This window comes from Macaca mulatta, chromosome 14 (assembly GCF_049350105.2).
Source record: "Macaca mulatta isolate MMU2019108-1 chromosome 14, T2T-MMU8v2.0, whole genome shotgun sequence".
Classification (NCBI taxonomy): Eukaryota; Metazoa; Chordata; class Mammalia; order Primates; family Cercopithecidae; genus Macaca; species Macaca mulatta.
In genome coordinates, this window is record NC_133419.1 from 54,020,796 (window position 1) to 54,047,671 (window position 26,876).

The following is a 26,876-nucleotide window of genomic DNA, read 5'->3' on the forward strand; positions in this document are numbered from 1 at the left end:
TATCCCCAATTTTCCACATTAGTAAACGGAGGCACAGAGAAGTTAAGTGACTTGTACAGGGTCACACAGCTAGTGAGTAGCGACGCCAAGCTCCAAACTCAGGCAGTGTGACTCAGAGGGTTTGCACTTCACTGCTAGGCTATGCTGCTCTCTGCACAGCTGTATCTTGATGCATATTAATCGAATAAATGAATTTCATTTCATTTATAATGCCAAATTCACAGACTTTAATTTTCACTTCTCTGTGGGTACCCAGAAAAAAGTAGGACAAGCCAATGTGTCTTCCTCAGTGCACCAGGGCCCACGAGGGAGCTTCTTTCTGAACCACCAACCAGGAGAAAAGGGCATTAGCTCTGGGCCCATGCCTCCTTCCTGCAGAGGAGATGTTCATGGGGCCAAGAGAGACTATGCATCAGGGTGCCCGCTCTCTGGGTGCCCACTAACTTTGAGGCATGGTATGGAGGAGGAACTTCAGGACTGCAGGGCCTCTGAGCAGAGTCCTCCTTAGATCTGAGCCTAGGAGACCTCGAGTCTCCCGGGAAGGCTGGCTTGGCCTCTCAAGATCCTTTCTGGGCGTAGGCTTTTTTGTTCACTTTAAAAATCCATTTGTGGAGCAAAAACTCACGATTATGGAATAACGTTTAGACTTTGTGGAAAATCCTGGGACCCACTGAAGAAGCCTTGCCTGACCTTGTACAGGAGCTGTCAGTGTGGATGCTTTCAAAGCCCATGGCTAACAGAGATAGATAAGCCTGGGACCCCATTCACTACATCTTGGACGTGCAGAGTTTCTTTGTCCAAAACCTTTGCTTATTTTGTCTGGCTGCAGGCCGGGACTGCCTCCTTCCTCTGCCTCAGGTGCTCACAGAGCACAACTGGGTTGGTAAATTAAGAATTTGCCAGATGGAAAGGACTAATTTTTCCCCCTTTCAAAATCATGAGCATGACGGTTTTTGCACACATTCCACCATACACATACTGCATTCATAATACACAGCGTCGAGACACCATAAAGGTTTCACATCTTTCATGTGATAAATATTTTTACCGTCATGCTCAAGAAATGGATTTTGTTTGAAAATGGCCTATTTCCTTTGATGACTTCTTTGACGTGGATTCAAAGCCTTTCCCGATCCTGCCGGGCCTGGGGTTGGGAGGGCCTGTTTGTTCACTTTTTTCGAAGGACAAATCCACTTCTCCCTGATGAAATACAGCTGTGACTGCTGGGGGTGAGAGATTTATGACTTAGGACAGTAATGAAAAGATGTCTAGGGAGCCGACAGCTGCTGGGAGTGATGGCACGCTCAGCCCTGGGGCCACCACAGCTGGGGCTCCCAGGGGCGTGTGAGCAGACCTCAAACTCGCCGGGGCCCTGGCTCGTATTTATCCTTCTGCACCGTACACTGCATTTAAAGAATCAGATGTGGGCTAGTTAACTGAATAATATTTCTTCTTGCAAGTTTGTTTTTACAAGTGTTCTTTTCTCATCTTTGAAATGACACATTTTTAATGCTCTTGCTACATGCAGTGAGCAACCACTTGGGGCTAGAAGAATCTGTTTTCAGGATGAGCTTTTGTAGGCTGCTGTGGGCTTCTGGAACTCTCTCTCTCTCTCTGTCTGTGTGTGTGTTTGTGTGTCTGTCTGTCTGAGTGTGTATGTCCATATGTGAGGATACAGCCAGTGATAACTGAGGGAAACAGGAACCCTGTTCTCTTGTGGGAGCCTGGACTAATAGTTCCAGGGTCTTGTGATTGATATGCTCTCTCTCCACACTGCAGAGCACTGCTTACCCTCCCACCTGCCTGTCCTGTAGGGGCAGGTGCATGCTGTACATCTAGACCCAGGCACCAACACAGGTAAGGGTGTCTGAGAGAGGAGGTTTGCTGGTGTGCCCAGGGCTCAGGCTCTGGGGTTTGGCTGATATCCCAAATACTTGTTCTTCGAGCAGGTTGCCTTTCCCCAAAGTCATTTTGCAGGACCCCTCCTGGGTGGTGGAGGGAGCACTGAGCAGGAATGAGGGCATCAGGACCCTTTTTTACTTCCCAGTCCTAGAATCAGCTGCTGCCTGGCTGTGTGACTTCAGGCGAGGCATTTAACCTCTCTGGATCTGAACTAGAGGCCTAAGGGTTCCACTGAACATTCTGCTTCTGAGTGAAAGCCACCAGGCCCTGTGTAAGCCACAATCAGTGATCTGAGCCACCTTAGAATTGTGACATTTTAGGGCATGAAGGGATCTTAGAGATCACCTTGTGTTTACTGATAAGAAAAGGACAGCCTAAAGCAAAAGAAGGGCCAGGTGCGATGGCTCGTGCTTGTAATCCCAGCACTTCGGGAGGCTAAGGCGAGTGGATCACTTGAGGTCAAGAGTTCGAGACCAGCCTGGCCAATGTGGTGAAACCCCACCACTACTAAAAAAATAAAAATTAAAAAAATAAAAAAATTATCTGAGTATAGTGGCAGGAGCCTGTAATCCCAGCTACTAGGGAGGCTGAGGTGGGAGGATCACTTGGATCCAGGAAGTGGAGGTTGCAGTGAGCTGAGATCATGCCACTGCACTCTAGCCTAGGTGACAGAGCAAGACTCCATCGCAAAAAAAAAAAAAAAAAAAAAAGGAAAGACTTCTTTGCCACAGCCACACACTGAATGTACTGAGAACCCCTGTAGAAGACTAGGAAGCCCCTCCTCTACAGCTGTGATTCTCAGAGTGGGGACCGTGGACCAGCAGACTTAGCATCCTCTCATAACTTGCTAGAAATGCACAGTCTCAGACCTCCCCTCAGACTGCTGAATGAGAAACTCTGGGGTGGGACCCCGTGATCTGTAATCTAACTGCCCTCTGGGTGAAGTCTGATGCTTGCTGCTATTCCTACAGCACCCCGCTTCCCATTAAGACCAGAAGAAAGAAACTGGAAACAGGCAGGCTTCCTGGGAGAGGCTGTTTGAGACAGGGGAGCACGTGATAGAGTAATATTACACAAGAAAGGCACACGCAATTTTTGCAGCTTCATTCAGGCTGCAGGTTTCCCAAAGCAAGGACTCTTGCAGCAGGGCCTTGAAAGGAGTCACGGCTGCAGCAGGCGTCTGGCATTGTTCTGGGCTACAGGCTGTCCTACTGGCAAAGGGCCACACTGCTTTCTCTCTGTCCGGCCCAGCTGTTCCCATCTGCATGTCTGTGTCAGGGGAGCATGCCTCTTTAACAATAGCAGGGTTGGTCTGGCTTGTTCATTCCAGTAGATTGATGTGTGGAAACACTGGGAACACTGTTTTATGTGTGAACAGTGTAGTGTATATTTAGAAGTCCGGGTGTCAGCTCCAGGCTGTCAGCTCGGTGGCAGATGGGGGAGGGGGATAATGGTATGTGTTTCAGAGTTTATTATATCTCTCCTAGGCAGAATTCTAGCTTTAAAGGATTGTTTTAAAGTAGCAAGTAATGACACATATAAATTCTGGTTCCTAAGATACAGACATTTGTCACTCTCTAAAATGAGTTTTTTTTACATGTACTTCATATAGTTGGCATTGAGTGTAAAAACTTGACCCTTTAATAGCAGCTTTCATTCTGCATAGTTTCTAATCAAGGCTATTTCCACTTCTGTGAGTGTGTGTGCACACGCCGAGCCCTGCTGCTCCTACCTGCACCAGCCATCCCAGCTGCGCACTCAGACACACCCAGGCCCAGAAGTCCCCCTTGCAGGGGAAGAAAGACACAGCAGCGCCAGCCCGTCAGGGGTGGAGTAGGATTTTTCTGACTGAGAGAGATCATCCTGTAATATCTGGACTAAGCTTGCAGAGTCAGATGTCTTCCTGTCCTTTGCCTGCCATGTCAGCCCAGACTGGACTGACTCTGGTCTTTTGCTGGCACCCACCACCCTTCCTGAGTCTAGCCCACGTAGCTGGAGTTGCCTTCCCTAACTCTTGCCAGTAGCTCCCAGGGTGCACGGCCAAATTCCTCTATCCCTGGCTGTCTTAATCCGTTTCGCATTGCTATAAAAGAATACTTGAGACTGGGTAGTTTATAAAGAAAAACAATTTTAACATTTTTTCTCAGAGCGTTCTGTATCCCCCTCCCCGAATGAAAGCAACAACAAACTACTGATAGAACTGTCACTTTAGGGAGTTTTGAAAGCCACACTTAGAGTAGCCAGATACCAACACCTAAGTCCAAAGAACAGTAGCAGGAAGCCAGTTGGACACTGTAATGGTTCCGTCTGTGTGGATCAGGAAGAAACAGGGAGGCAGGAGGGCGACTGCCTCAGTCCCTGACTTGCACCATCTAGGGCTCTCCTTTCTTCCTCATTAGTGAGTGCATGAGGGAGGAAAGGCCAAAAGGCCTTCAAAGTCAGGGAGGAGTAGGCAGAGATAAGGGCCCTCCACAGCTCATGGCCACCTGCAGCCCTCAGGTGCGCTGCACCTTTGGAGAACCTGGATGACAGCCCCGTCCAGATTGTACAGGGTATGTTCACACTCAGTGAGTGTTGGGGTGGACAGAGCCATTTTGCTCAGAGTAGTGTTGGACATGGTAGGCTCTTTACAAATGTTAGCTATTGGTATTTTGCCTCACTATAACCCTGTGAATGAAGTATTAGAATCTCTTTTTAATAGATGGGAAAAGCCACACGATGATTGGACTCTTGCTATGGCAGCAGAATAATGGTTCCCCAAAGATATACACATCCTAATCCCTGGAACCTGTGAATATGTTACCTTACATGGCAAAAGGGAACTAAGGTTGCATATGGAATTAAGGTTGTGAATTCAGCTGACTTTTAAAGACGGAGAGTAGCCTGGATTGCCTGGATTGCCCAGGTGGGCCTAATGCAACTATAGGGGTCCTTGAATGTGGCAGAGGGGGCTGAAGAGAAGATCAGAGTGCTGCAATGTGGGATGGACTTGGCCCACTGTGGTGGACTTTGAAGATGGAGGAAGGGGCCATGAGCCAAGGGATGCAGGCAGCCTCTGGAAACTGGGAAGGGCATGGAAACAGAATCTCTCCTCCAGAGCTTCCAGAAAGGAGCATGGTCCTCCCAATACCTCGATTTTAGCACGGTGAGACCCCATCAGATTCTTACTTTCACAACTGTAAGATAGTACATTTGCATTGTCAAGCTACTAAGTTTGTGGTTGTTTGCTACAGTGCCATAGGAAACTATTAACACACTTTACCACATATCTGATGGTTTGCTAAGCACTTTCCTGGTGTCCATCATCTCACTTAATCTTTGCAACAAGCTTAGACATAGAAATTATTATCCCCATTCAACAGATGAGCAAGCTGAGCTTCAGAGAGGTTTAAGAGCTTGATGAGGGTCACATAGCCAATCTAAGGCAGATCTGCCTCCAGAGCTCCTCAGTCTGGTGGGCTCAGCCCCTAATGGAGTCTACACTCGACCTTGCAGTGGGGCATCTTTCTGGATGGCAGGCCCCACCCTACTTTGGGCTGAGGCATCCTGAAGAAGCCTCTCTTCTTCCCTGCAACACTGTTCAGGTGCCAGAGGAAGCCATCCTGGATTTGCCTTTGCCATGCTGAATAACGTCCTCGTGCAGAGGATTTTAATGGTGTTGGACCTGAGACTGTCAGGGCTCCTTCCTCCTGATTAGTTCCAAGCTCTTTGCTGTCAGATTCCACTTTGTTCTTTTGGCAGCTCTGAGGATTCCAGGGAGAGAAAGCCTAATTGTGGGGGCCATTGGCAAAAGACCTTTGGCTCATGTTTGAATGCAACTCTAGAAACAGAGAAGAAGGGAAGCCCTCCACTCAACAGAATAGTGCATTTACTTACCATTATTCGGGCGCTTGACATATTAAAGGATGCTTTCTAAAATCTGAAAATTGTTCTTTGGGAGCCTAATCACAAGCAGAGGCATAACATCTTGCTTTGCTGGATGTAAGAAGAGTACCGCTATGATGTGCCGAAGTGCCCCTTCTCTCTCAAGTAAAACACAAACACTGGCTCCACCTTACAGAAGAGAAACAGGGCCCAGGGAGCTGGGGATTTGCCCAGTGTTGGAGATGAGGGTAGGCTGAGGCTTCCTGTCTCCCAGACCAGCTGGCTTTCCACAGGTCTCAGTGCCTGGCTTTGGCTGGGACCAGGCACAAAGGCTGCGATTTGGATCTCAAGGCTGAGTGTTTGGAAGACGGGGGAGGGCAGGTCCGCCGGCTGTGAAGGCGACACAGCAGATGGCAAGCTGAAGGCAGCCGAAGCTGAACGCTGCTGTTCCGGCTGTTTGTGATGTGACCCCTCTGCGTGGCGGTGTGAGTCCTGCCCTCATTAGCAGTGCTCGGGTGAACTGGGCTTTGATGCTCTGCAAGCATGGTCTGGGCTTCTCGGGCAAGGCCCAAGCATCAAGCTCTTTAGTGGGAATAATGGTGACTTCTCACCATTGGAAGTCAGCGGGCAGGAGTTTACTGAAAGCCGACAAGAGAAATGTACATTTCTGAACATTCAATTAGCCCTCTTCTTTTTAACCCAAAATAAAGCATGCAACAAGGTACTGCAGGAGTGGAAGAAAAGTTTTTGAAAAATCATTGAATTGTACATTTAAAATGGGTGAGTTTTATGGTATATAAATTATACCTCAATAAAGCTGTTTTTAAAGTGAGGAGTGGAAAAAAAGGAAAACATTCTTTATGAATTCTTATCTGGGATATTCAGCAATGTGCATTATTTGATGCTTAGCCTTCGTCTTTCCCAAAGCCGACTTCACAGTGACTGTTTATAGCAGCCTGACAGTCTGTTTTCATCTCGCAAGTGAAGAAAGCGAAGGCTTGAAGGGACTCTGGGTCTTTCCTAAAGGGAGGGAATAGCAGACCCAGAAGTGGGGAGAGAAGGGGTCCCCAGTACACTCTGGGAGGAGGACCAGGAGACAGGACCATCTGGGTCTGCACCCCAAGTGCACTTCAGACACAGAGGGTCTCAGGGCCCACGGCAGGCAGATACCTGGCACCCCAACCTGCCTGTCCTAGTTTCTCCTGCCTCCTTTCACTGGGTTCTAGATCTCATCACCAAACAACCAGAGCTTTGCTATGAGCATGGCCTGAGGGCGGAAACAGAAATAGCAGTGGCTACAGAACTGGCTGCAGGGCAAAAGCTAGCCCCCCGTCCCCACCCACCCTCAAAGCCTTCTCAGCGATCCCCTCTCCCTGAGAGAGGGACACACACTAAACAGAGTAAACCACAAGAAACAAGAAGGCTCCAGTGGTTTCCTGGGAACACCTCCCTAAAGGTGCTCAAACCGAGGGACAAGAAGCAGAGCTGCTTCCAGAGAGTGCACAGACCAGCTTGGGCAGCAGACCAGGGGTCCTCAGCCAGGTGAGCTGCGTCCTGGGTGCCTCTGTCTGCCCCTCGGCAGGACTTGACCATTCCTGTGGCCCAACCTTGAGGTGGGAGCCCTAAACCACTTTGACCTCCAGCAGCAACCATGCCATTTGACTCCTCTGATTCCCTTGTCCTCTAATCCAAGGAGCAGATATGAGTACTAGATTCTTGCCTAGGAAGAGGTCTGGGCTACAGCCTCTCCTGCAGTTCCTCCAAAAAGCCACCGGCTCCTCAGAATTTCTATCTCCAGCAATGGCAAGAGCTGGCAAAATGACTCAGCTTCAGCAGAAACGGATCTCCAGGGATCTGGTCCTAAAAGTTGAGGCAGTCCAGCCTAGACAGGGCTGGGCAGCATTACAATACCGCTTTCACTCTGAAGCCCATTTCCTCTCCATTCCATTGTGCAATCTCAGTACCACTACAGTCTTGGAGCACGAGCCAGTGGGGCCAGCACTTTGTTTGGGCTGCCCGCTGAAGCAGAACTCTTCATGCAGGAATTCCTACTTTCAGCATCAGTGGCTTCAGGAACCTCAAAAGCCTTGGCAGGGCCTCCAGATGTGCTCCTCTTGCTTGGCCAATTACCCCATGCACAACGCTCAGAGCTGTGGCTTTTGTTGCATTCATTGCTCAAAGCTTTGCAAGCTCTTTCCTGCCCCACTTCCCACCTGTCTCCGTGAATTAGCATGGACCTGCCAGGATGTATCTGTAAGCTCCACTCTTATCAATGGGCTGTGTGTCAGGCACTGTGGGCATATCACTGAGACCACATTATGACATTTCCCAGGTGCCCTATGTGATCGTTGGTAGAACTTTATGAAAAACAGGTCATGTACAATAAGGACTGGGCATGACCGTGGGGAAGCAAATGACCTGAGTGAGTGGGTCTCCAGAAACCCATCACTCTCATTCACAGGGGCCCACCTAGGAAGGACTCAAGCAAGTGGTAGTCAAAATATACTTGGCACACAACTGGCAAGGGACAGTACTAACCAATTGACAGGAATGCTCAACACCGCCTAGAACAGGGTCCTAGGGCTCTTGGCTGGGTCTTTGAGTTGCCGATTGGTGAAAAGAACTGGAGCGTTCCAAGAAAGGGCCAGAGCACCTGGGGTTGCAGGCGGGCCCCGGAGGTATTCTAGGCGGCAGCTGTTTGCTACCGCTAGGAAGGTATTTCAATAGTTTAACAACTAGTATGAACCAGTACAGACCAAGTGAATAGCCTCCTGGGGACTAAAGTTTCTCCAGTCCTCAAGTCAGACAACACATCTTGGTGCATTAATTTGCAGGTAGGGCTGTGGTCAGGGCTGTGAGCTCAGGATAAGCCCCTTAACGTCTCCAGCTGCTGTTTTCTCTCATCTATGATGGGATTGATTAAACATACATTCTAGGAGAGGTAGGGGCAGTCCAGTGGAATTGGGGTACACTGGACTAGGGAATCAGCTCCAGGGATAAAGCTTTTAGAGCAGACACCCAAGATCAGCCTGCAGTTGGACCCCAAATAATGCACTTGCCATTCTGTGCTTTGTTTGTGTTGTTTGAGACAGGGTCTTGCTCTGTTAGGCTGGAGTGCAGCGACAAAGCTCACTGCAGCCTCGACCTCCTGGGCTCAAGTGATCCTCCTGCCTCAACCTCCTGAGTAGCTGGGGCTACAGGCGTACACCACCATGCTCGGCTAATTTTTGTATCTTTAGTAGAGATGGGGTTTCTGCATGTTACCCAGGCTGATCTTAAACTCCTGGGCTCAAGCAATATGCCCACCTTGGCCTCCCAAAGTGCCAGGTTTACAGGCATGAGTCACTGCACCCAGTGCCACTTTAGAGAGTACCTTTTTGTGATGCTTACCATGCTGGACTTTGGGACGCTTGCTTGTAGGTTCAGAAACTATTTCCAAATAATAACGCTAATCCCAAGGCTTTCAGTCTTGCAGTCTTCACTGTGGTTCTTCTTGTCCCCCTCCATGGGCTACCCTCAGCCTGCTGAGGCTCTGGATGCTCTGGGTCTGGCTTCTTGGTTTCAGATCTGTACAGCCACCTGTCCAGCAGCCTTGAGCCCCACAGACTGCTCTTTCCTCCTTCTGCATCCTGGTTCTTGTTGGCCTCTACTTTGGGGTGTACTGCCCTGGAGTGAGCTTGAGGATCACACTTATTCTTCAATTCAAGCACCCTTTCCTTTAGGAAGCCCCATTTCCCCTCACCTACAGATACCCAATGGCATCTTATACACCCTTGATCAGAGCATTGATTACATTCTCTATGTGTTTGCTTTTCCCACTAAGTTGGATGCTATATGAGGATAGGGAACACATCTGAGTAATCTTAATATTTCAATACCCAAGCAGTAAGCTTGGCATAGAATAAACTTGCTTAAATATTCATTGCTTAGCTGATAAAAGGGGCTAACACCCTTTGTGGGCAAAGCTGACAGTGAGTTCCAAGGCCCGGCAAACAAGGGAAGCACAGCCATCATGGAGCCTCTCTGAATAGGGCTGGCCAAACTGCAGCTCCCTGCACCCTGGGGATGAGCAGGAATGACTGCTCGCTGGGTCCCTCAGGGAGAATTTCAATGTCAACAATGAGGAAGGAGTCAGCCTGTTTGCCTGTTAATGTCAGAAATGTCATGCTTTGCACAGACCCATCAACTGTACCTTTCTCTTCAAGGATAGAGTGATTAGTGTCCTCTGGAGGGAATCCTCCCTTCAGGGCTTGATGGTGAGGATTTCTGTAACAAGCACCTTGGAGACTGAGGAGACTCAGGACGGAAGACAGGTATCAACATGTCTGCCAGAGCTCTGGGGACACCGCGGGCTGGGTTTCAAGGAAGGATGAGAACTCCTGGCCTGATTCCCCGGCTCTCTGTGGCTCTGTGGTTTGAGCTGGACACTTCCTGAGGGCATCTTAGGTCAGTTTTCTAGAGTCTCTGGGTCTTTCCACCTCATTGCCCTTTGTGCCTGGGTTTCTGGGAGGAGGGATTTTTGGACCCTTTAGTGGAGTCTTTTTGATTCTGAGCCTTTCTTGGTGAGATTTGAAAGAGAGACAGAGAGGGGCAAGAAGAAGACACAGCTTCCTTCTCTCCCTGCCTCCCTCTTTATCTTCCTTCTCCCTATATTTTGGGGTAATTACTCCGTGCACAGTCCTATTCTGGATGCTTGGGAGAGAAGCCCAGTCATTCTCCAGTATAAGAAATTTACAGATGAGTCCTGGGAGAGCAGTGGAGATTGCTTACCACTGACCATATTTTGTGGAACTACCTGAAAAGCTCTTAAGTGTGCCCTGTCAGTCTGTGTAACTGTGCACAATCATTTGCTTAAGTGAACTGGGGAGGAATTAACCACACACAGCTGGAATTTGCCCTGGCCATACCTTCACTGGCTTTGTGCTCCTACCTGCTGGCACAGGACTGCAGTCCCCTTTCCACTCCCTCTGAAAGTTTTGGGGAATCTCTAGTAGGCAGGAGGCTGTCTGACTCCCACCACAACCCACTGCTAATGCCCTGTTCATTCATTTTACTGGTATTGGTTGAGCACGTACTAGGTGCCAGATGCTGTTCTGAGTCTGAGGGACTCAACAGAGAACAAAGCAAATCCCTGACCTCACAGAGCCATGTTCTGGTCAGGGAAACAAACAACAAGCAAAATGAATGGAGACTGTATTAGTCTGTTCTCATGCTGCTGAAAAAGACATAAGTGAGACTGGGTAATTTATAAAGAAAAGGAGGCTTAATGAACTCACAGTTCCACAAAGCTGGGGAGGCCTCACAACCATGGTGGAAGGTGAAGGAGGAGCAAAAGCATGTCTTACATGGTGACAGGGAAGAGAGTGTGTGCAGGGAAGCTCCCCTTTATAAAACCATCAGATCTCTTGAGGCTTATTCACTATCATGAGAACAGCACGGGAAAGACCTACTCCCATAATTCAACTACCTCCACCAGGTCCCTCCCACAACATATGGGAATTATGGGAGCTATAATTCAACATGAGATTTGGGTGGGGACACAGCCAAACCATATCACAGACTATATATGTAAAAACTGGGAAGAGGGCTGGATGTTCAGGATAGGGCTTGCTGAGAAAGCGACTTTTGAGTAAAGACATAGAAGTGAGGGAACTGGCCAGAAGCATGTGCAGGGAAATGCTGGAGCTGAGGCACCCAGGTGAGATGTGCCTGGTGAGGCTGATGAGTGGCCCGTGTGGCTGGAAAGGAGAAAACCAGGGGCAGAGATGGGATGTGAGTGCTGGGCCTTGCAGGCGTTTAACAAGAAGGCGGTGGAGGCCCTTGGAGGGTTCTGATCAGAGAAGGACATGGCATGGTAATGTTTCCCCTGGCCCAGGGGTCTCCTCAGGCCCCACTGGGGGCTCCCCAACCTACCCTAATCACATCATTCCTTTCCTTCCGCCTTCCCTGACTCAAGCACTGCTTGGGCCCCAAGCGTGGCTGTCTGGTGAAGCAGCCCCTTCACTTTCCCTTTCATCCTATTTCTCCTTGGGGCCCAGACAAGCACTCAGGGCTGGGTGAGGGCAGGGGGTGAGTAACAGCTTCTGTGTTGTGCTCGGAATCCTCCAAATACTCTCTTCCACACGCTCTGGCTTTGCAGCTCACAGAGTTCATTGTGCCCTGCTCAATCTCTGCCTTGAATGGGCCCTCCTGGGGAGTCCTCAGTCCCTGGAGATGTGCTTCTCTTAAGTCACCTCATCAGTTGGTCAGACACGCCCAGGTAGGTCTGAATCTTTGCAGGGGCTTCTGCCGGAGTCCACTCCTGGAAGGTGCCTCATCCCTAGATGTCAGACATCAGAGGGTCTGAGTATCACCAGATGTGCCAGACACCCCAGGACCCCTGTGGAGGACCCAGCCCAGACACTTCTCCGAGGCCTCTTTGCCTATCCCCCTTATGTCAAAGATGATCCCCTTTGCTGGATGACCATATAGGCCTGCTTTCTCACTGGAGACAGGAGTGGAGTCTAGGTCTGGTTAAGCATAGACCACTTGTCTGTGGACATGGAGAGCCTTCATGTGGGGCTGGATGGCATCAGCATCTTCCAGAGCTGGAGACCTTGGCAAGGTCACCTTCCCATCTGAACTCCAGCGGTCCGATAGGGCTGTGGGCTTCATGGGGGCTTCAGCAATGTTTATGGAGAGCTTACTATGTGCCAGGCACTGTGCCAGGCTCCTTACCTGGCCATCTCATTTATCCTCACAAATGTTCCGTGAGGAAGGCACTATTATTATCAACCCCATTTTCCAGAAGACGAAACTGAGGGTCGGTGAGGTGGACCAAACTGGCAAATGGTAGAGCTGGAGGATAAACACTAGGATTCTGACTCCACAGCCAGTGTTCTTAACCAATTCTTTGGAAGTAAAGAAAAATTAAATAGAGTTCAGAGAGGTAAGGCCTCCTTACCTGAGGAGAGTCAACTCTAAGGTACAGGGCAGACAGGGCTGGGGAAAGGTTCAGAGGTGGCACACTTTTTTTTTTTTTTTTTTTTTTAAAGAATCAGATAGTGTTTTCAGATTCTCAGGTCATATCTTCTCTGTCATACATACTCAACTCTGCTCTTCAGCTCCAAAGAGAATATGTTAACAAGTGGATGTGACTGTGTTCTAATAAAACTTTATTTACAAAAACAAGTGGTGGCCCTTGGACCATGGTTTGCCACTCCTGGTGTAGAGAAAAGAATGTGGAGTTTGGAGGAGCCAGGCCTTTATTCGATGTCACTGACACACTGGGTGGCCTTGGATTAGACATGTAACCTTTTCACTTTTGGTTTCATCATGTCTAATCACTATGGGTTACTTATTAACTGATATATTTTGAAATGATTGATTGAGTCCCTTTTAAGAAGCAGTTACTGTGCTAGGAGCTGGCAGTCCAGCAGGGATCAAGTCAGATGTTGTCCTGCTCTGTGGAGTTGCACCAGTGAGGAGGAAGAGAGGCAACATTCGATAAGGAAATAACCTATCGTGGTGCTTGACTCTTGGCAGAAATCCAACAAATATTACATCTTTCCTGTTGTAGGCCCCCCACCTCATCTTTCAGGACTCACTGGCTTTGAGTTTGTCATCATTCTTGCCCATACTGAGTGACAAGGTAGGAGCATGTGGTGTCACCAGGACTTTAATATGTTTATAACATATTATTATGCAATGCAGGCCTAATTTTGGATCATAATTTTCCATTAACTGATCTCATTTTACTTGGTAATATCCATTTAGGTATTCGAGAGCAATAAAACTACATTTCTTTTAAATATTATATGATTCAGTTGGTTCACTGATTTAGATTTTTACTACCCCCCATTCCAAACGAATGAGTCATACATCTTTTTAGAGATAACAAGGACCTTCAAGATCATGCATGCTTATGCTACCCTTCAAGCATGCCTAGTAGGGGAGAAGAATGAGCAAGTTCGGGGATGGAGCTTTGTGCAGGCCGCTGCAATCCTGACAATGCTGTGTCTTAGAAGTGTTTGCATAGTTTGCATTTTATTCTTCAATATATCCTAATCTGTTTAATTTTCTGACTTTGCTTTTACGTTTTTAAGGAAAATTAGTCACCGAGATGGTATGCCATGTTTGTCTTTGTACTTCACGTACGTTAGCAGCCCATTGCCATATAGAGGCTGTATAGCATAGTTGGGGGACCACTGCCTGGGGAGAGTCTTCCCAGGATTGAAATCCAGCTACTGCACTTCCTTCTGTGTGAACCTGGGCGAGTTTTTTATTCTCTCTGTGCCTCACTTTCTTTATATATAAAATGAAGATGACAACAATTCCTACCCTATAGGGTGAGATGAGTTGATAAGAAAAAATGCTGGCTCATGGTAGGAGTGAGCACTCGGCAAGTGTTAGCTCTGATGGTTATCCCAGGAGTTACAGGGGTGTCCCATTTAGAGGACGTGGCCTGGAGAGGTACCTTATGCATGTGCACCCAGTGAGTTCAGCACCTGGGAGTTCGTTTACAGATCTTTTTGCATCTCGCACACTGAGATTTCTGGCATCTCTGCTTTCAGGATCATGGGCTTGCTAAGTCCCCTTCTACTCTTGATGGCATCTGCCTGCTTCCGGTGATGGAGGCTTCCTGCCACTGGAGCACCCCTTCCATGGTAGGAGGAGCCTGTGTTTTGGAAGGCTCTCCCTTTTGTTCCCAGGCAGTCTCCTCTCTTCCAGATGGGTTTTCAGGAGAGCATCACGAGTGGAGGTGGCAGTTGATAGCCCCAAGCTCTCCAGCCTGGAAGACCTCAGAATGCTAACCCCTTGCCCATCTCCAGCCTGTACCTAGGTGCGCCATGCACCCATTGGCTCCATACATGCCAACGAGGGGATGTGGGCAGGTGTCCCCAGCCTGCCTCTCCATACAGGCCAACGAGGGGATGTGGGCAGGTGTCCCCAGCCTGCCTCTCCTGCCTGTCTCTCCTGTCCCTGACCCACTTCTGTTTTTTCTGGTCGCTGTCTCATTCCAGGCTCCTGGCTCCATCTCTTACTTCCCTCATGAATTTGTGAGCATAGAAGGCCCTGTCCAGTGGGCTTGCCATCTCTGTCCAATTTCTCTGATTTCTGACCTCAAATGATTCACCTGATGACCTGTCCCAGGGAACTAATTCCAAAGTCCTGGACTATCAGTCTATGTCCTGGCAAGATCTCTTTTAGCTCCCATAAAAGAGAGATTTCAATAACCCTCCCTTGCTATAATAACCCTAACTGCCATTGGCTGTGCACTTGTTCTGAGACATAAACTGATCTAAATGCTTTATACACTTTATTTAATGGAATCCTCACAATCTCTGGAGGGTGGTTGGGTATTATCATCTCCGCATTCTAGGTGGGAGAATTTGGGCCTTGGGAGGTTGACTGTGCTATGGTCACGTAGCCAGTACGTGGTGGAGCAGTGACTGGAATCCATGACGGTGTGACTTCAAAGTCTCTGCTCTTACCGTTAGTGATGCCCCTCCATTTTTCTGGGACGTTCCTGGGAAACCACGCGCTGGCCTTGAGCTGCCTCCACCAAGTCCACCAGGGCTCCCATGAGCAGGGCCCAGAGCGTAGGGCAGGCTGGGTGTGGCTTGACTGTCACCTGTGTCATGGATCCGCTATTCTGGTGGGCAGTGTCTAGAAGCAGCAGGAGGCAGTCTGGCTGGGGTGCTGATAGTCAGGCAAATGTCACATGGTGCACCAGGCAACTCACTGCAGGACCAGATGGTGAAGAGAGAGGGAGAAAGACTGGCAAGAACTGGGTGGAGGAGTAGACTCCCAGCTTGGGTGCCTCAATGTGGGGTGGGCTCAGGAATTGCAGGAAATGGGGGTACAAGCTAGGGACAGAGAAGCAGATGCCCAGTTTGAGGGCTGGGGCCAACATCTCTGGCAGGGAGGCAGACTGGGGAAAAAGGGGGTTCTGACTTGAAGCCATGGGGCATCAGGGTCACATCCATTAGCTTCTCAGCAGACCTTGTCAGGTGTATTTCTCGATCTCCTGTGCCTGGTGGTTGTGGGTTAGATGAATGCATGGATTCGTGGATGAATGGGTCTTTGGAAAGCATGAAAACCCAAGTCAGCCCCGACCCCTGAAAGAAGGGGCTAAGATTGTTTTACCAAAGGCTGTTTGTGAGGAAGGGAAAGGGATTGTCATGACACATTCAGGGGTGCACTCTGACCCACTGTGTCCTGTTCCTTCTTTCTCCAGAGGCTCCTGCCAAGCCTGAGGAGGCAGAGGCCGAGCCCTTCACAGACTCCTCTCTGTTTGCACACTGGGGCCAGGAGCTCAGCCCCGAAGGCCGGCGTGTGGCCCTGAAGCAGTTCCAGTACTACGGCTACAATGCCTACCTCAGCGACCGCCTGCCCCTGGACCGACCCCTGCCTGACCTCAGACCCAGTGGGTGAGCAGAGTCAGTGACCGGGACCTTGTCGACCTGCCTGTGGGGAGATGGGGTCCCCAGAGTGCTGGAAACAGAGCCAGGACTGGGCACCTGGATTCCTGGGTACCTTTCCTGCTTAAACCAGGGCCTGTCCCCTTGGCTTGCGTTAGGCAAGTCACTCTCCTCTTCCCTCAGCCTCAGTTTCTCCATTAGCTGAGTAGGGGCAAAGCTTTCTTCCAGTAGAGATTTTGAGGATTAACAACTTAATTTACTCCTTAAGGGCACAACAGTCATCTCACATTCCTGTTAATATGTCATTTTAACCCAATTAGTTGCATTTTTATGAATAATCTTTTTTTCTGTAAATTAGTTTTTAAAGTACATCCGTCTTGCGGGGCTAACAAGTCGTTACATCTAACAGACAAGTCTGTCTTGACTTCTCTCTTTGTTACAGAAGGATGTTCCTTTAAGGTTCAGTGAGAATTCTTATTACTCCCAATTATTAAAAATATGGGCACGTACCTCAGCTGAGAAAATCTCATTAATTTTTGTGAGCTCCCCCCACAGTGTTTCCCCCTCTTTCTCCTCATTTTTACATTTTATTTTTTAAAGCTGCAAACCATGGTGAGCTTATATCTGGAGTCTTGGAGAAAGGTCTTGCTGCTGGGTTTGCAGACTGTGTTCTTTTAGGGAGAAGATCCAGTTCAGCTCCACAGATATTCATTGAACACCTGCTATATACTGTATACTTGAGTATGGTTGGTTGTGGCTCAGAGAGAACTGGACTGGGCTAGGATGAAAGAGCAGCTGAGGATGTCCAAAGGGAGAGAAGAATATGCTTTCACTTGCAGGTCATTTATTACGCACTTCTGTGCCAGCATAATCTAGGTACAGGGATGATACGGTTTGGCTGTGTCTCCACCCAAATCTCATCTTGGATTGTGGTTCCCATAATCCCCACATGTTGTGGGAGGGACCAGGTAGGAGGTAACTGAATCATGGGGGTAGTTTCCCCCATACTGTTCCCACGATAGTGAGTAAGTTCTCGTGAGATCTGATGGTTTTATAAGCATCTGGCATTTTCCCTGCTGGCTCTCATTCTCTCTCCTGCCACCCTGTGAAGAGGTGCCTTCCACCATGATTGTAAGTTTCCTGAGGCCTCCCAGACATGTGGAACTGTGAGTCAATTGAAACTCTTTCCTTTATAAATGACCCAGTCAGAGGTATTTCTTCATAGCAGCATGAGAATGGACTAACACAAGGGACAAAGCAGTGAACAAAGCATACAGAAACCCCTGCTTCACAGAGCTGGCATTCTAGTTGGGGGGAGACAGAGAGTAAACAAAACAAAGAAGTCAAATATGTAGTATGTTAGATGGTGGTGAGTGCTGTGGAGAAATATAAAGTCGGAGAGAGAGACACCTGGGACAAGAGTGGGGAGTTGCAATTTTTCCTGGGTGGTCAGGGAAGACCTCACTAAGAGGTGACATTTGAGCAAAGACCTGGAGGAGAAGAGGAAGCAAGCCACAGGGGTACTGTTGGAGGATGGGGGGAGTACCTTTCAGGCAGAGGAAGTGGCAAGTACAAAGGCCCTGAGGCAGAAGCATGCATGCCATATCGTGTTTGAAGAAGAGGAAGGAGGCCCCTGTGGCTGAAACGAGGTGTGCAAGGGGGCAGTAGTTGGAGATGAGGCCAGAGGAGCAACAGGAAGCAGATCATTAGGGCAAAGTTTCTCAACCTTGCTGCACATTCTACACATCAGGAGAACCTTAAAAAATAATCCTGATGTGAAGGCCACACCCCAGACCAATTAGATAAGTGTTTCTGGGGGGGCACTCAGCTTCAGTATTGTTTAGAGCTCCTGGGTGATTCCGATGTGCAGTCAAGGTGAATCCCAGGAGAAGGGCTTCATAGGCTTTTGCAAGGAGTGTGGCATTTACTCTGTGAGACAGAGATCCATGGGAAGGGCTTGAGCAGATTAGCAATATGCTCTGATTGTCACTTGCAAAGGTGCCTCTGGCTGCTATGCTGAAAACAGACTGAAGGGGCAAGGCTGGGAGAATGGAGATCAGTTAGGAGGCTTCCAGGTGAGAGGCGATGGTGGTTTGGACCATGATGGCGGCAGGGGAGGTGCTGAGATGGGGTTGGATTTTGGAAATATCCTGAAGGTGACCTCAGCTAAGTGCCACAGGGCCTCAGTCCACAGAGGAGCTGCAGAGACCACTCCTGGGGCTGGAGAGGAGCTGGTCTGATGGAGGGAGCACATAGGGGCTCTGGAGAAGGAGTAATCAGAAATAGGGCCCTCTAGTTCCTGCAGGGGACTTGGCCGTGACCTCGGCCAGAAGAAGAGCCATGGACTTTTCAGTCAATCTGATACAAAACACAGGCACAGCTCAATACATATTTGTTCAAAATCAAAGGGAAAATGAAAAGGAAGCCAAGGAAAGGGTAGATTTTACAGATTGTAACCTGGTTATAACAACAACTGGGATTCCACACAGTGCTGGACGTGCCAATAGTACCTTCCCATTTGGACCACGTCAACACTGCAGGGAAGGTACACCAGGCAATGGTAGATTCTTCCCATTTGAGTTGAAGAAAACAGAAGAGAAGAAGGAGTGTTGTCTGAGGTCACACAGTAAGATAAGCAGCCGAGCTGAGCCTTGAACCCATGTCTCAGATGCCGGATCGTGGCTTTGACATCGGCCTACCACTGTTTATTTTGACTGTGCACAATGCAGCATTGTGCACAGTAAGAGCCCAGGTGGGAGCCCTTCATCTTTGACTGAGAGAAGTGCCCCACCCACTCTCACCTGTGGGAGGAATTTGCCTGAGAGAGGGAGGAACTTTGAAGGACTTTAGGTGGGCAGAATTCTGCAGTTTTCTCCTGAGCTGCTGGAGAGGAGCAATCGTCCTTATAGAAAGACCTTCCCTCTGCACAGAACTTCACAGTCTGTGGAGCTTCCACACCTCCCCCGTGGCACCAAGCAACTTCTGTCAGCCCCTTTTTCTAGAGAGAAAAACATAATCTCTGATAAAAGGCAGAGCAGAGCCTCCTCGCTCCTCAGGGAGGGCTCTGTGAAAGTGGCTTTAACAACGGAGGGTTCTCTTTGCACATGTACTTGGAAGGCTCTGTCTAGCTCTATTTCAGCTCACGTGCCAGACGCATGCCTAAGATTGGAGAGCTGTTGGTGAACCACACAAAACAAGTATGTGCTTAGGTAAAACAGTGCCTCCCTTTGTCTGTTAATTTCCATAAAAACATCCCTGCCTTGTAACAAGGCCATTGCTTGGCTCATCCTGCTTAATTCATTTTGGAAACATCTTTTCAAAATTTTACTCTTATCCTATTTCAAACGACACTGGCAAACATTTATATAGGATGAGCCATGTTTTCAGGCATATGTTTGTCACTTAATTTGTAAGCACTCCTTGAGTCTTCACAGTAAAACCTTCTGAGGTAGGTCCTATGATTAGCCTCCATCTTACAGAAGAGGAAACTGAGGCATGGGGAGATGATATCTCCTGCCCAAGGTCACTAGTGGCGGAGCTGGGGCAGGTGGTCTGGCAACGGAATTTGTGCATGTAACCACTGTCCTACACTGCCTTGAGGCGTCCATTTGTGTCACTCTAATGGGAGCGGCAGGCCCACTTTAGCAATATAGCAGTGAGCATTTACTGATCAGTTTTGGAAGAAGGAAGGTTGGCGTCTACATGTTGGCAAAAACTGTTTTAGTGAACATGAAACCAAGGCTTGTTGCCAAGGCTTAGGATGATGCCTGGGCTCTGGCTAATGTTGGGATTTGGACTGAGAGGGTAGGTCAGCATGTGGAGAGGAAGCCCACAGTCACTGCAGTCTCTGGAAGATTCATGCTGTGTGGCTCTGCCATAGCCGGAGTCCCTGTGCCTCTTGTGAATTCTGGTTTGCTCTTCGAGACTTCTGTCCCTGCTGCTTGTGTTGTGTACTTTGCTCTTGGTATTCTTGGCTCTACTCTTCCAAATTCTAACCCTGATGTTATTCTTGGCTTCCTTCCTAGATCAGAAAGTGAGTGCTCAGAATCCTGCCCACCCTCCTTTCTCTCACCTCTAGCTAGTCACTTACTTTGTCTCCTTTTTTTCTTGGTGCTGAAAGATGTAATCTGACCCAGCTTGTCATGTGGCTTAGATAGGACCACACTGTGCTCAGTGCCTTATACACAAGACAGGGCACAACTAGAAGGAAAAACATCAGTCCAGCCAGTTGCTAGGCCCATTTATTTTTTCATCCAGCCAACATTTACTGAGCACGCATTGTGTGCCAGACACTCAACAAAGCACCAGACGGATATCTCCTGGAGTTTACACTGAGATGGGAACCCAGACAGAGGTGGTGGGAGGGCGAGGTAGTCACAAAGTCTGCTGACCATTTCCCAGGCTCCGTGGCAGGGAGGACTTGTCCTCGCAGGCTTTTAGTAAGGCAGGGGCCTGGACGTGATGGCCACAGAAGCCCTGTCCCTCTGGTGCCTCTGTGGCAGGGAGGCAGGGCCTGGAGGGTGGCATCTGCAAGGTACCTCCCTGTACCCACTCCCCTGGATAGAGTTGTTTTAACAGTCCAGACTCTAGAGAGACATCTGGGATCTTTGAACTTTGGGGGTTCCTGGCTTCATGGATAGGCAGAATAATGGCATCCCAAAGATGTCCACATCCTAATCCCCCACACCTATGAATATGTAACAGGCATAGGAAGTGCACCAGTTTTTCCAACCTCATCTACACAAAGAGGGGACAAACTTCCTCAAGGATCCAGGCCCCTTGGCTCCTGGAGAAATCAAAATGCCATTCATCCTCCTTGTGGTGTTGCAGCAGCAGTAGAGCAGACCCCTCAGCCATCCAGGTGGGAAGACCTGGGGGAAGCAGGACACTTCAGACTCCTTTGGTGAAGCCTCCCGGACCTCATCCATGGGGGGCCTTGGCCAGGGCTGGGTAGGGGTTCGCTTGCTTCCTTCCTGGTCTGGGAAGATACCTAGTCTCAGGGTTGAAGGGCAGAAAGGTTTCATCCCAGCCTGGCTGGACCCAGCTCCATCCCTCATAGCCCCAACTGCAGGCTCCAGATGTCCTGTGGCTCTCTCTGTGTGCTTCCTCCTGCCTCTCGGTGTCCACCCTCTTTCTCCTTATTGGTAGGCTCTAAAATAATCTAGGAGGGGCAGGAAGAAAAAAAGGAAACATCAAGTTTCAATTAGGGTGTGGACTACAGAGGCGTACACATGTCAAAACTCATTGAACTATACACTGAAGCTCTGTGCATTTTACTGTGTGTAAGTGAAACGTCATTCCTTTTTGAAAAATGGAGATGTGAGAAAATGACTGAGGAAGTCCTTTGCACAAGGGGTGGAGAGGTAGGGGGAGGGGACATCTTTTGGGAGGTCACTGAGAAGATGGGTGTGAGTTGTAGAGAAGGAGGATGGTGCAGGGTGGAAGTGAGCTAGCCAGTGTGAGATGGTTCGGAAAGGTGGGCTTCCCACCCCAGTGACAGCCAGGCCAGGCAGGTGGCACATGTGTGCTCTCCAGTTCTGCAGCTTTGGCCTCAGACTCATGTCACATTCTTTTCTCCAAGAAGTGGCTGTTTCCAAACAAGGGGCACAGGAAAGTCTAAGGGATCATGGGTGTGGGTAGGAGAAGCGGGGGCTCCAGTCTCAAGCTCCAGGGTTGTGTTTCCATGGCAACTCTATGGCCACCCTCCAAGGCAGCTCAGGGCAAAGACTCTGGCAGGCACTGCCTCCTGCCTCTTGCCAGCAGATCTTCAGAGGCTCCTGAGCCTTATCAATAATGACTTTGCCGTTCTCACCAGTGTCCCCTGAGGTCCATGTCCCTCCCTCCCAGGGGTTAGGATACACTTGCTCTTGGGTTTGACAGGTGGGTTAGGGCTTGGGGTTAGGACATGAAGGGTTGGCAAAGGGGGTCAGAATATGTTCTGCAGCCCTAGGTGGGGGCAACTGGGACAGATCCACACACAGGCTCACAAAAGAGCCCTGGGTCTAGAGCTGGAGATAATCCTTTGTGAGCATCAAAGTGATAAGGAGCAGCACAGGACGGTAGCAAAGAGAGAATACAGCCCAGAGTCGGGGGCACTGGTCTGTCTGGGAGCAGGTGAGGGACCATCTCATGGGGCTGTGAGTGTTCGGTGGGCAAGGTTGTTTTAACAGTCCAGACTCTAGAGAGACATCTGGGATCTTCGAACTTTGGGGGTCCTGGCTTCATGGGTAGGCAGAATAATGGCCTCCCAGAGAGGTCCACATCCTAATCCCCCACACCTGTGAGTATGTAATGTTACACGGCACGGGGGAATTATGGTTGCAGATGGAAGGAAGGTAGCTGATCAGATGGCTTTAAACTGAGGAGGTTTTCCTGGATTCATTGTCTGGGTCCAGTCTAACCACAAGGGCACTTAAAAGTGGAAGAGGTAGGCAAAATATCAACAAGAACTGGCAATTTGAGAGACTTGAGTGGCCACTGATGGCTTTGAAGATGGGAGAGAGTCACAAGGGAAGGAATGTGAGCAGCCTTGAGTTGCTGGAAAAAGCACGAAAATGGGTCTTCCCAAGAGCCTCCAGAAAGGAGTGCAGTGCTGCACACCCCAATTCCAGCCCAGCAAGACCTATGTTGGACTTCTGACCTCCAGCACTATGAGATGATAAATTTGTGTTGTTGTAAGCCACCAAGTTTGTAATCATTTGTTACAGTGACAGCATTAGTATTAGGAAACCAGGACAGTATGCAGCCGGATCCTAGAGCCAGAAGGCTCTGTGACTGGTTAATGCTGTCACTATATTAAAGTTCATAACAATAATTTTAAAACAGGGGCGCTGCATTTTCCTTTTGCACTAGGCCCCACAAATTCTGTAGCTGGTCCTGGGGGAGGAGGGAGATAGCTCCAGCAGGAGCAGGTAGGCTGTGAGTGCTGGACCGTCCCAGAGTTGCTGCGCATGAGCGAATGACTCACAAGCCGTCACCTGCTCACTTCCTGTGTGCCAGGTTCTGTGCAAACGCTTAACATCCACTTTCCTATTTAACTTCATCCTCACGTGCCTCTGGGGTTGTTATTATTATTCCGATTTTATAAAGGGAATACTGAACATTCACAAGGTTAGGAAACTTGTTCAAATTCTCACAGGTGCTATGTGGCAGAGCCAGTATTTTTATACAGGTCTGATGATTCCAGGACACTACTTTATCACCTTGCCCTGCCCAGCCCTGCCCAGATGAGCTTTTCTAGTTTGGGATCTTGTCTTTGTGGAGGAGACCCAGAGTCCTATGAACAATGTGTTCTCCATGAAGGCAGCTTAAGGACAAAGGGTTAAAGTAAACATTCTTAATCACGATTTTGCTATTGGGTTGAACATGCTAACTGTACAAACACAGTTAGGGGAAAACACTCTTTAACTAAAGCGCTTTGGAAAAATACTTCTGGTTCTTGTTAATGTTAATTTCATCATGGGCCAAGACTTTGATGTTATTCTTAAAAGAAATATAATCTTGAGCTATACTAATAGAAGTATAATGTTTTAAAAGAGGGAGGTGATAGCTTTGTTCTACTCTGCTGCTCAGATCACAACTGCAGAATTGGATTTTAAGAGATACTGAGAAAGTGAAGTATTTACAGGAGGACAACCCCGAAGAGAAATTGGGTAGCATGACAAACAGGTGAGATTTCTGTTTAGATTATAGAGTAGTAGTTAAAACCTGGTTCCCTGCTTTCCGAGGCCAGTCTCTCATTTATAAGCTGAGTAACAAGCTGCTTAGCCTCTCTGTGCCTTGGTTTTCCTATCTGTAAGTTAGGGATGGTACTGCAAAGTTTGTGTAATGTATGTAGAGCTCATGGGCCACTTCCTGACACATAGGAACTGCTATTTAACTTTTAGTCACTTTTATTATCTGGGTCTCTGACCTGTAAAAGAGAAGACTTGAGTGAACATGATCATGACTTTTATAACCTGAAGGACTGCTATGTGGACATAGAGCACATGGGACAGGACACTGCCCTGGCAGCAGATGAGAGCAGGACCAGACAGGCACTGCAGGACAGGTTACACAGAAGTCCCTGGGGAATGATTTCTCTCCAGTCCCAGAGTTCTGGGCGTCAGAGGCCAAGCCCTGAGCCAGGCTTTGCTAGAGAGCAAAGTTGCCCCATTCTTCCTTAGAACCCACCTTCCCCTGTCCCGGTGGATCTATCAGGACCTGCCTTTCCCTGGCCCAGCAGATCTGCTCTGCCCCACCTTCCTCAGCTGTAGGTGCTACGGGCCTGGCCTGCTCACTGACAAACCCACCACATAGAGAGTCCCTAATGTGGCTTTTCCATCAGAGCCAGCTGGCTTTTGTTCCCTGGGTGGCTGTTCATTCAGCCCGGGGATCCCACATTCCACAGATCCCTAAGATGTCTTAGGGACAAATGATATCCCTGCTTCCTGTTGGTTGCTTACATTGTAAATGATTCTCTTCCCTTTTTTCCTATTTTCCATCTACATTTTACATAGCAGAGCCTTTCTCTAAATTGGTAAATTCACCTGAAAGGATGATGGTTGAACTTCTGCCTCTGGATGAAAGTTGGATGTTTTGATGATCACATGTACTTAGCAGTTTACTCATCAGCAATTCCTGCACCAAATTCTGCTCTTAGATGCAGGCCTGCCCGATTTCTCTTGCATTGCAGAACTCCCGGTTTGCAGATGTCCATTGTCTCTTCCATATCTGGGCCAGATGGAGTGTCTTGCCAAGTCTCTGAAGTCCCTGGATATACTTAGTATCCCCACCTTGCCTCCATTATCCTGTTCTTCACCCCTTTGACTTGTGGGATGATCTAGTCTTCTTGCTGCAGTCAGGCAGGGATAAATGTATGACTCAGTGATTCCATTCCCATCAGGTCATGGTGGAATTCCCATCCACAGAGCCCTTATGGACCTGAATTCTTTCTACTGTTCATATGTTCATGTGTTCATTCAGCCCATCACCAGGTGCATTCTAAATTTCTACTCTATGCGGAACTTCATACCCAGTATTAGGGATACCTGATGAGCAAGGCAGACATGGCCCTAACTTTGTGCAGCTTATAGTCTAGTGGAGACACTGACGTTTGTTAAATGATCACATATAAAAACACATTGCAATAGCATGTACACGGCATGAAGGAAAAGCAGAATCTGTGAGAGTCTCACAGGGAACTGGAGTCCATCCAGGAAGGGAATTGGTCTTTCTCTACTGGGTTATGTATGTGTTCTCAGGGAGCAAGGAACCAAACCTATGCAGGTAACCACAGGTGGTTGGGATTTTTTGAAGGCCGATGAAAGCCCACAATCACACAATCAGAAGCCACACAGGCAGGCTCTGGAGGAGGCAGCGTGGTTCAAGACATCCTGGACAGCTCCAGCCTGCATCCTCTTTGCCCCACTTTTGCTGTGTTTCTAACAGTGACTTCATGTCCACGTCTACGGTTCACTCACTGACACGCCCTTCTTCCTATCCATCATTTCTGCTCTGCTGGGCCTCACTTATCACCTTCTTAGGATCTCCTACATTCAGTCCCTCCATGAGAAAGGCTGGACAGGACCACTGGTCATTCTTTAACATTACGAGATCCAGCTACGCAGAGTTTCTGTGCTAGGCTGCCTCATAGGCCCACAGCTAGCTCTTTGATGGCTATTTGGGGCTCAGGAAATCAGTCACTGGTCCTGTTAATTGTGAGTCAAATGGAGATGCCACACAGCAGAAGACACAGCAGCCTCGGTGTAAGGAGTCACCGGGATTATACATATCGGAGGCAGGAGTGTCACAGGAAGACAGTGTTGGGCTTCAGAGGCTCAGTAGTGTTGATCGTATTTGTCCACATCGTCCTGCTAGATAGAATACAGCCTCTCCATTCTTCATGCACATTTGGCAGCCTGGAAACAACTCCTTCATTTCGCCCCTCCCTCAAGGTCTCTGTGTTGCCAGTGACACAACACCACTGTCTCACAGTCAGCACTTCTGGGTGGGTATGGAAAGGAAGATACGGAAATCATCATTCAGCAGGGTTATGAAGGCAAGCTCTGGAATCAAATGAGCCCAGGTTTAAACCCTGGAAGATAACTTACCATCTCAACTCTATTTCCCTCAACTGTTAAATGGGGGATAATAATGCCGTTTACCGTATAGGATTGTGGAAAGGAATACAATGGGGAAAACAGTCAAAACATCTGAACAAGTCTCGGTATGGTTTCTGGCATATGGTAAACAGTAAATGGAAGTTTTTAGTATTATTTCCAAGTATTTTGTATGGGGCAGCAAATACCCTGCAGTCTCTTAGCTTCAGAGGCTATGGGGATGCAGATACCAGCCAGAAGGAGGGACAGTCTTGATTCTTCTCTTGGCCAGTGGGAACCATCACACTGCCCTCATCCTCTGGTTTTATTATGTCATGCAATCTGGGAAGTGACAGGCCTGGGAATCTAATCTGGAAAGATCTGGAAGAAGCTAGATGTATCTGAGTAAGGCCAGAGGAGAATCAAGCTAGTCCCATGGGTGCAGGTAGGAGACAGAGGCTGGAGTGAGGCCATGGTGGCCATGAGGGCCAAGAAGAAAGTGCCAATCCTGGGGCCAGACCCTCTCCCTGGGTGTACGTCCCAGGGGGTTAGTGAGCCTGAACCTTTGTGTGCTGACTACAGCTGAGAGGGGAGGGACTCTCCAGGAAAAGCTTGGGGAGAAAGCAGG

General features: G+C 48.7%; 1 protein-coding gene across 7 annotated transcripts in view; it reads left to right on the top strand.

The window, feature by feature from the left end:
* GALNT18 (polypeptide N-acetylgalactosaminyltransferase 18) overlaps positions 1-26,876 on the top strand; it is a 362,102-nt gene that overhangs the window by 166,667 nt on the left and 168,559 nt on the right. For all 7 annotated transcript variants that reach the window (XR_013404005.1, XM_077963393.1, XM_015114859.3 and 4 more), the window contains one exon: positions 15,986-16,178. Coding sequence is in view for 6 of the 7 variants with exons in the window: in XM_077963393.1 (XP_077819519.1) it covers positions 15,986-16,178 (193 nt within the window). In the remaining variant the exon portion in view is untranslated. The remainder of the gene's footprint in view (positions 1-15,985; positions 16,179-26,876) is intronic.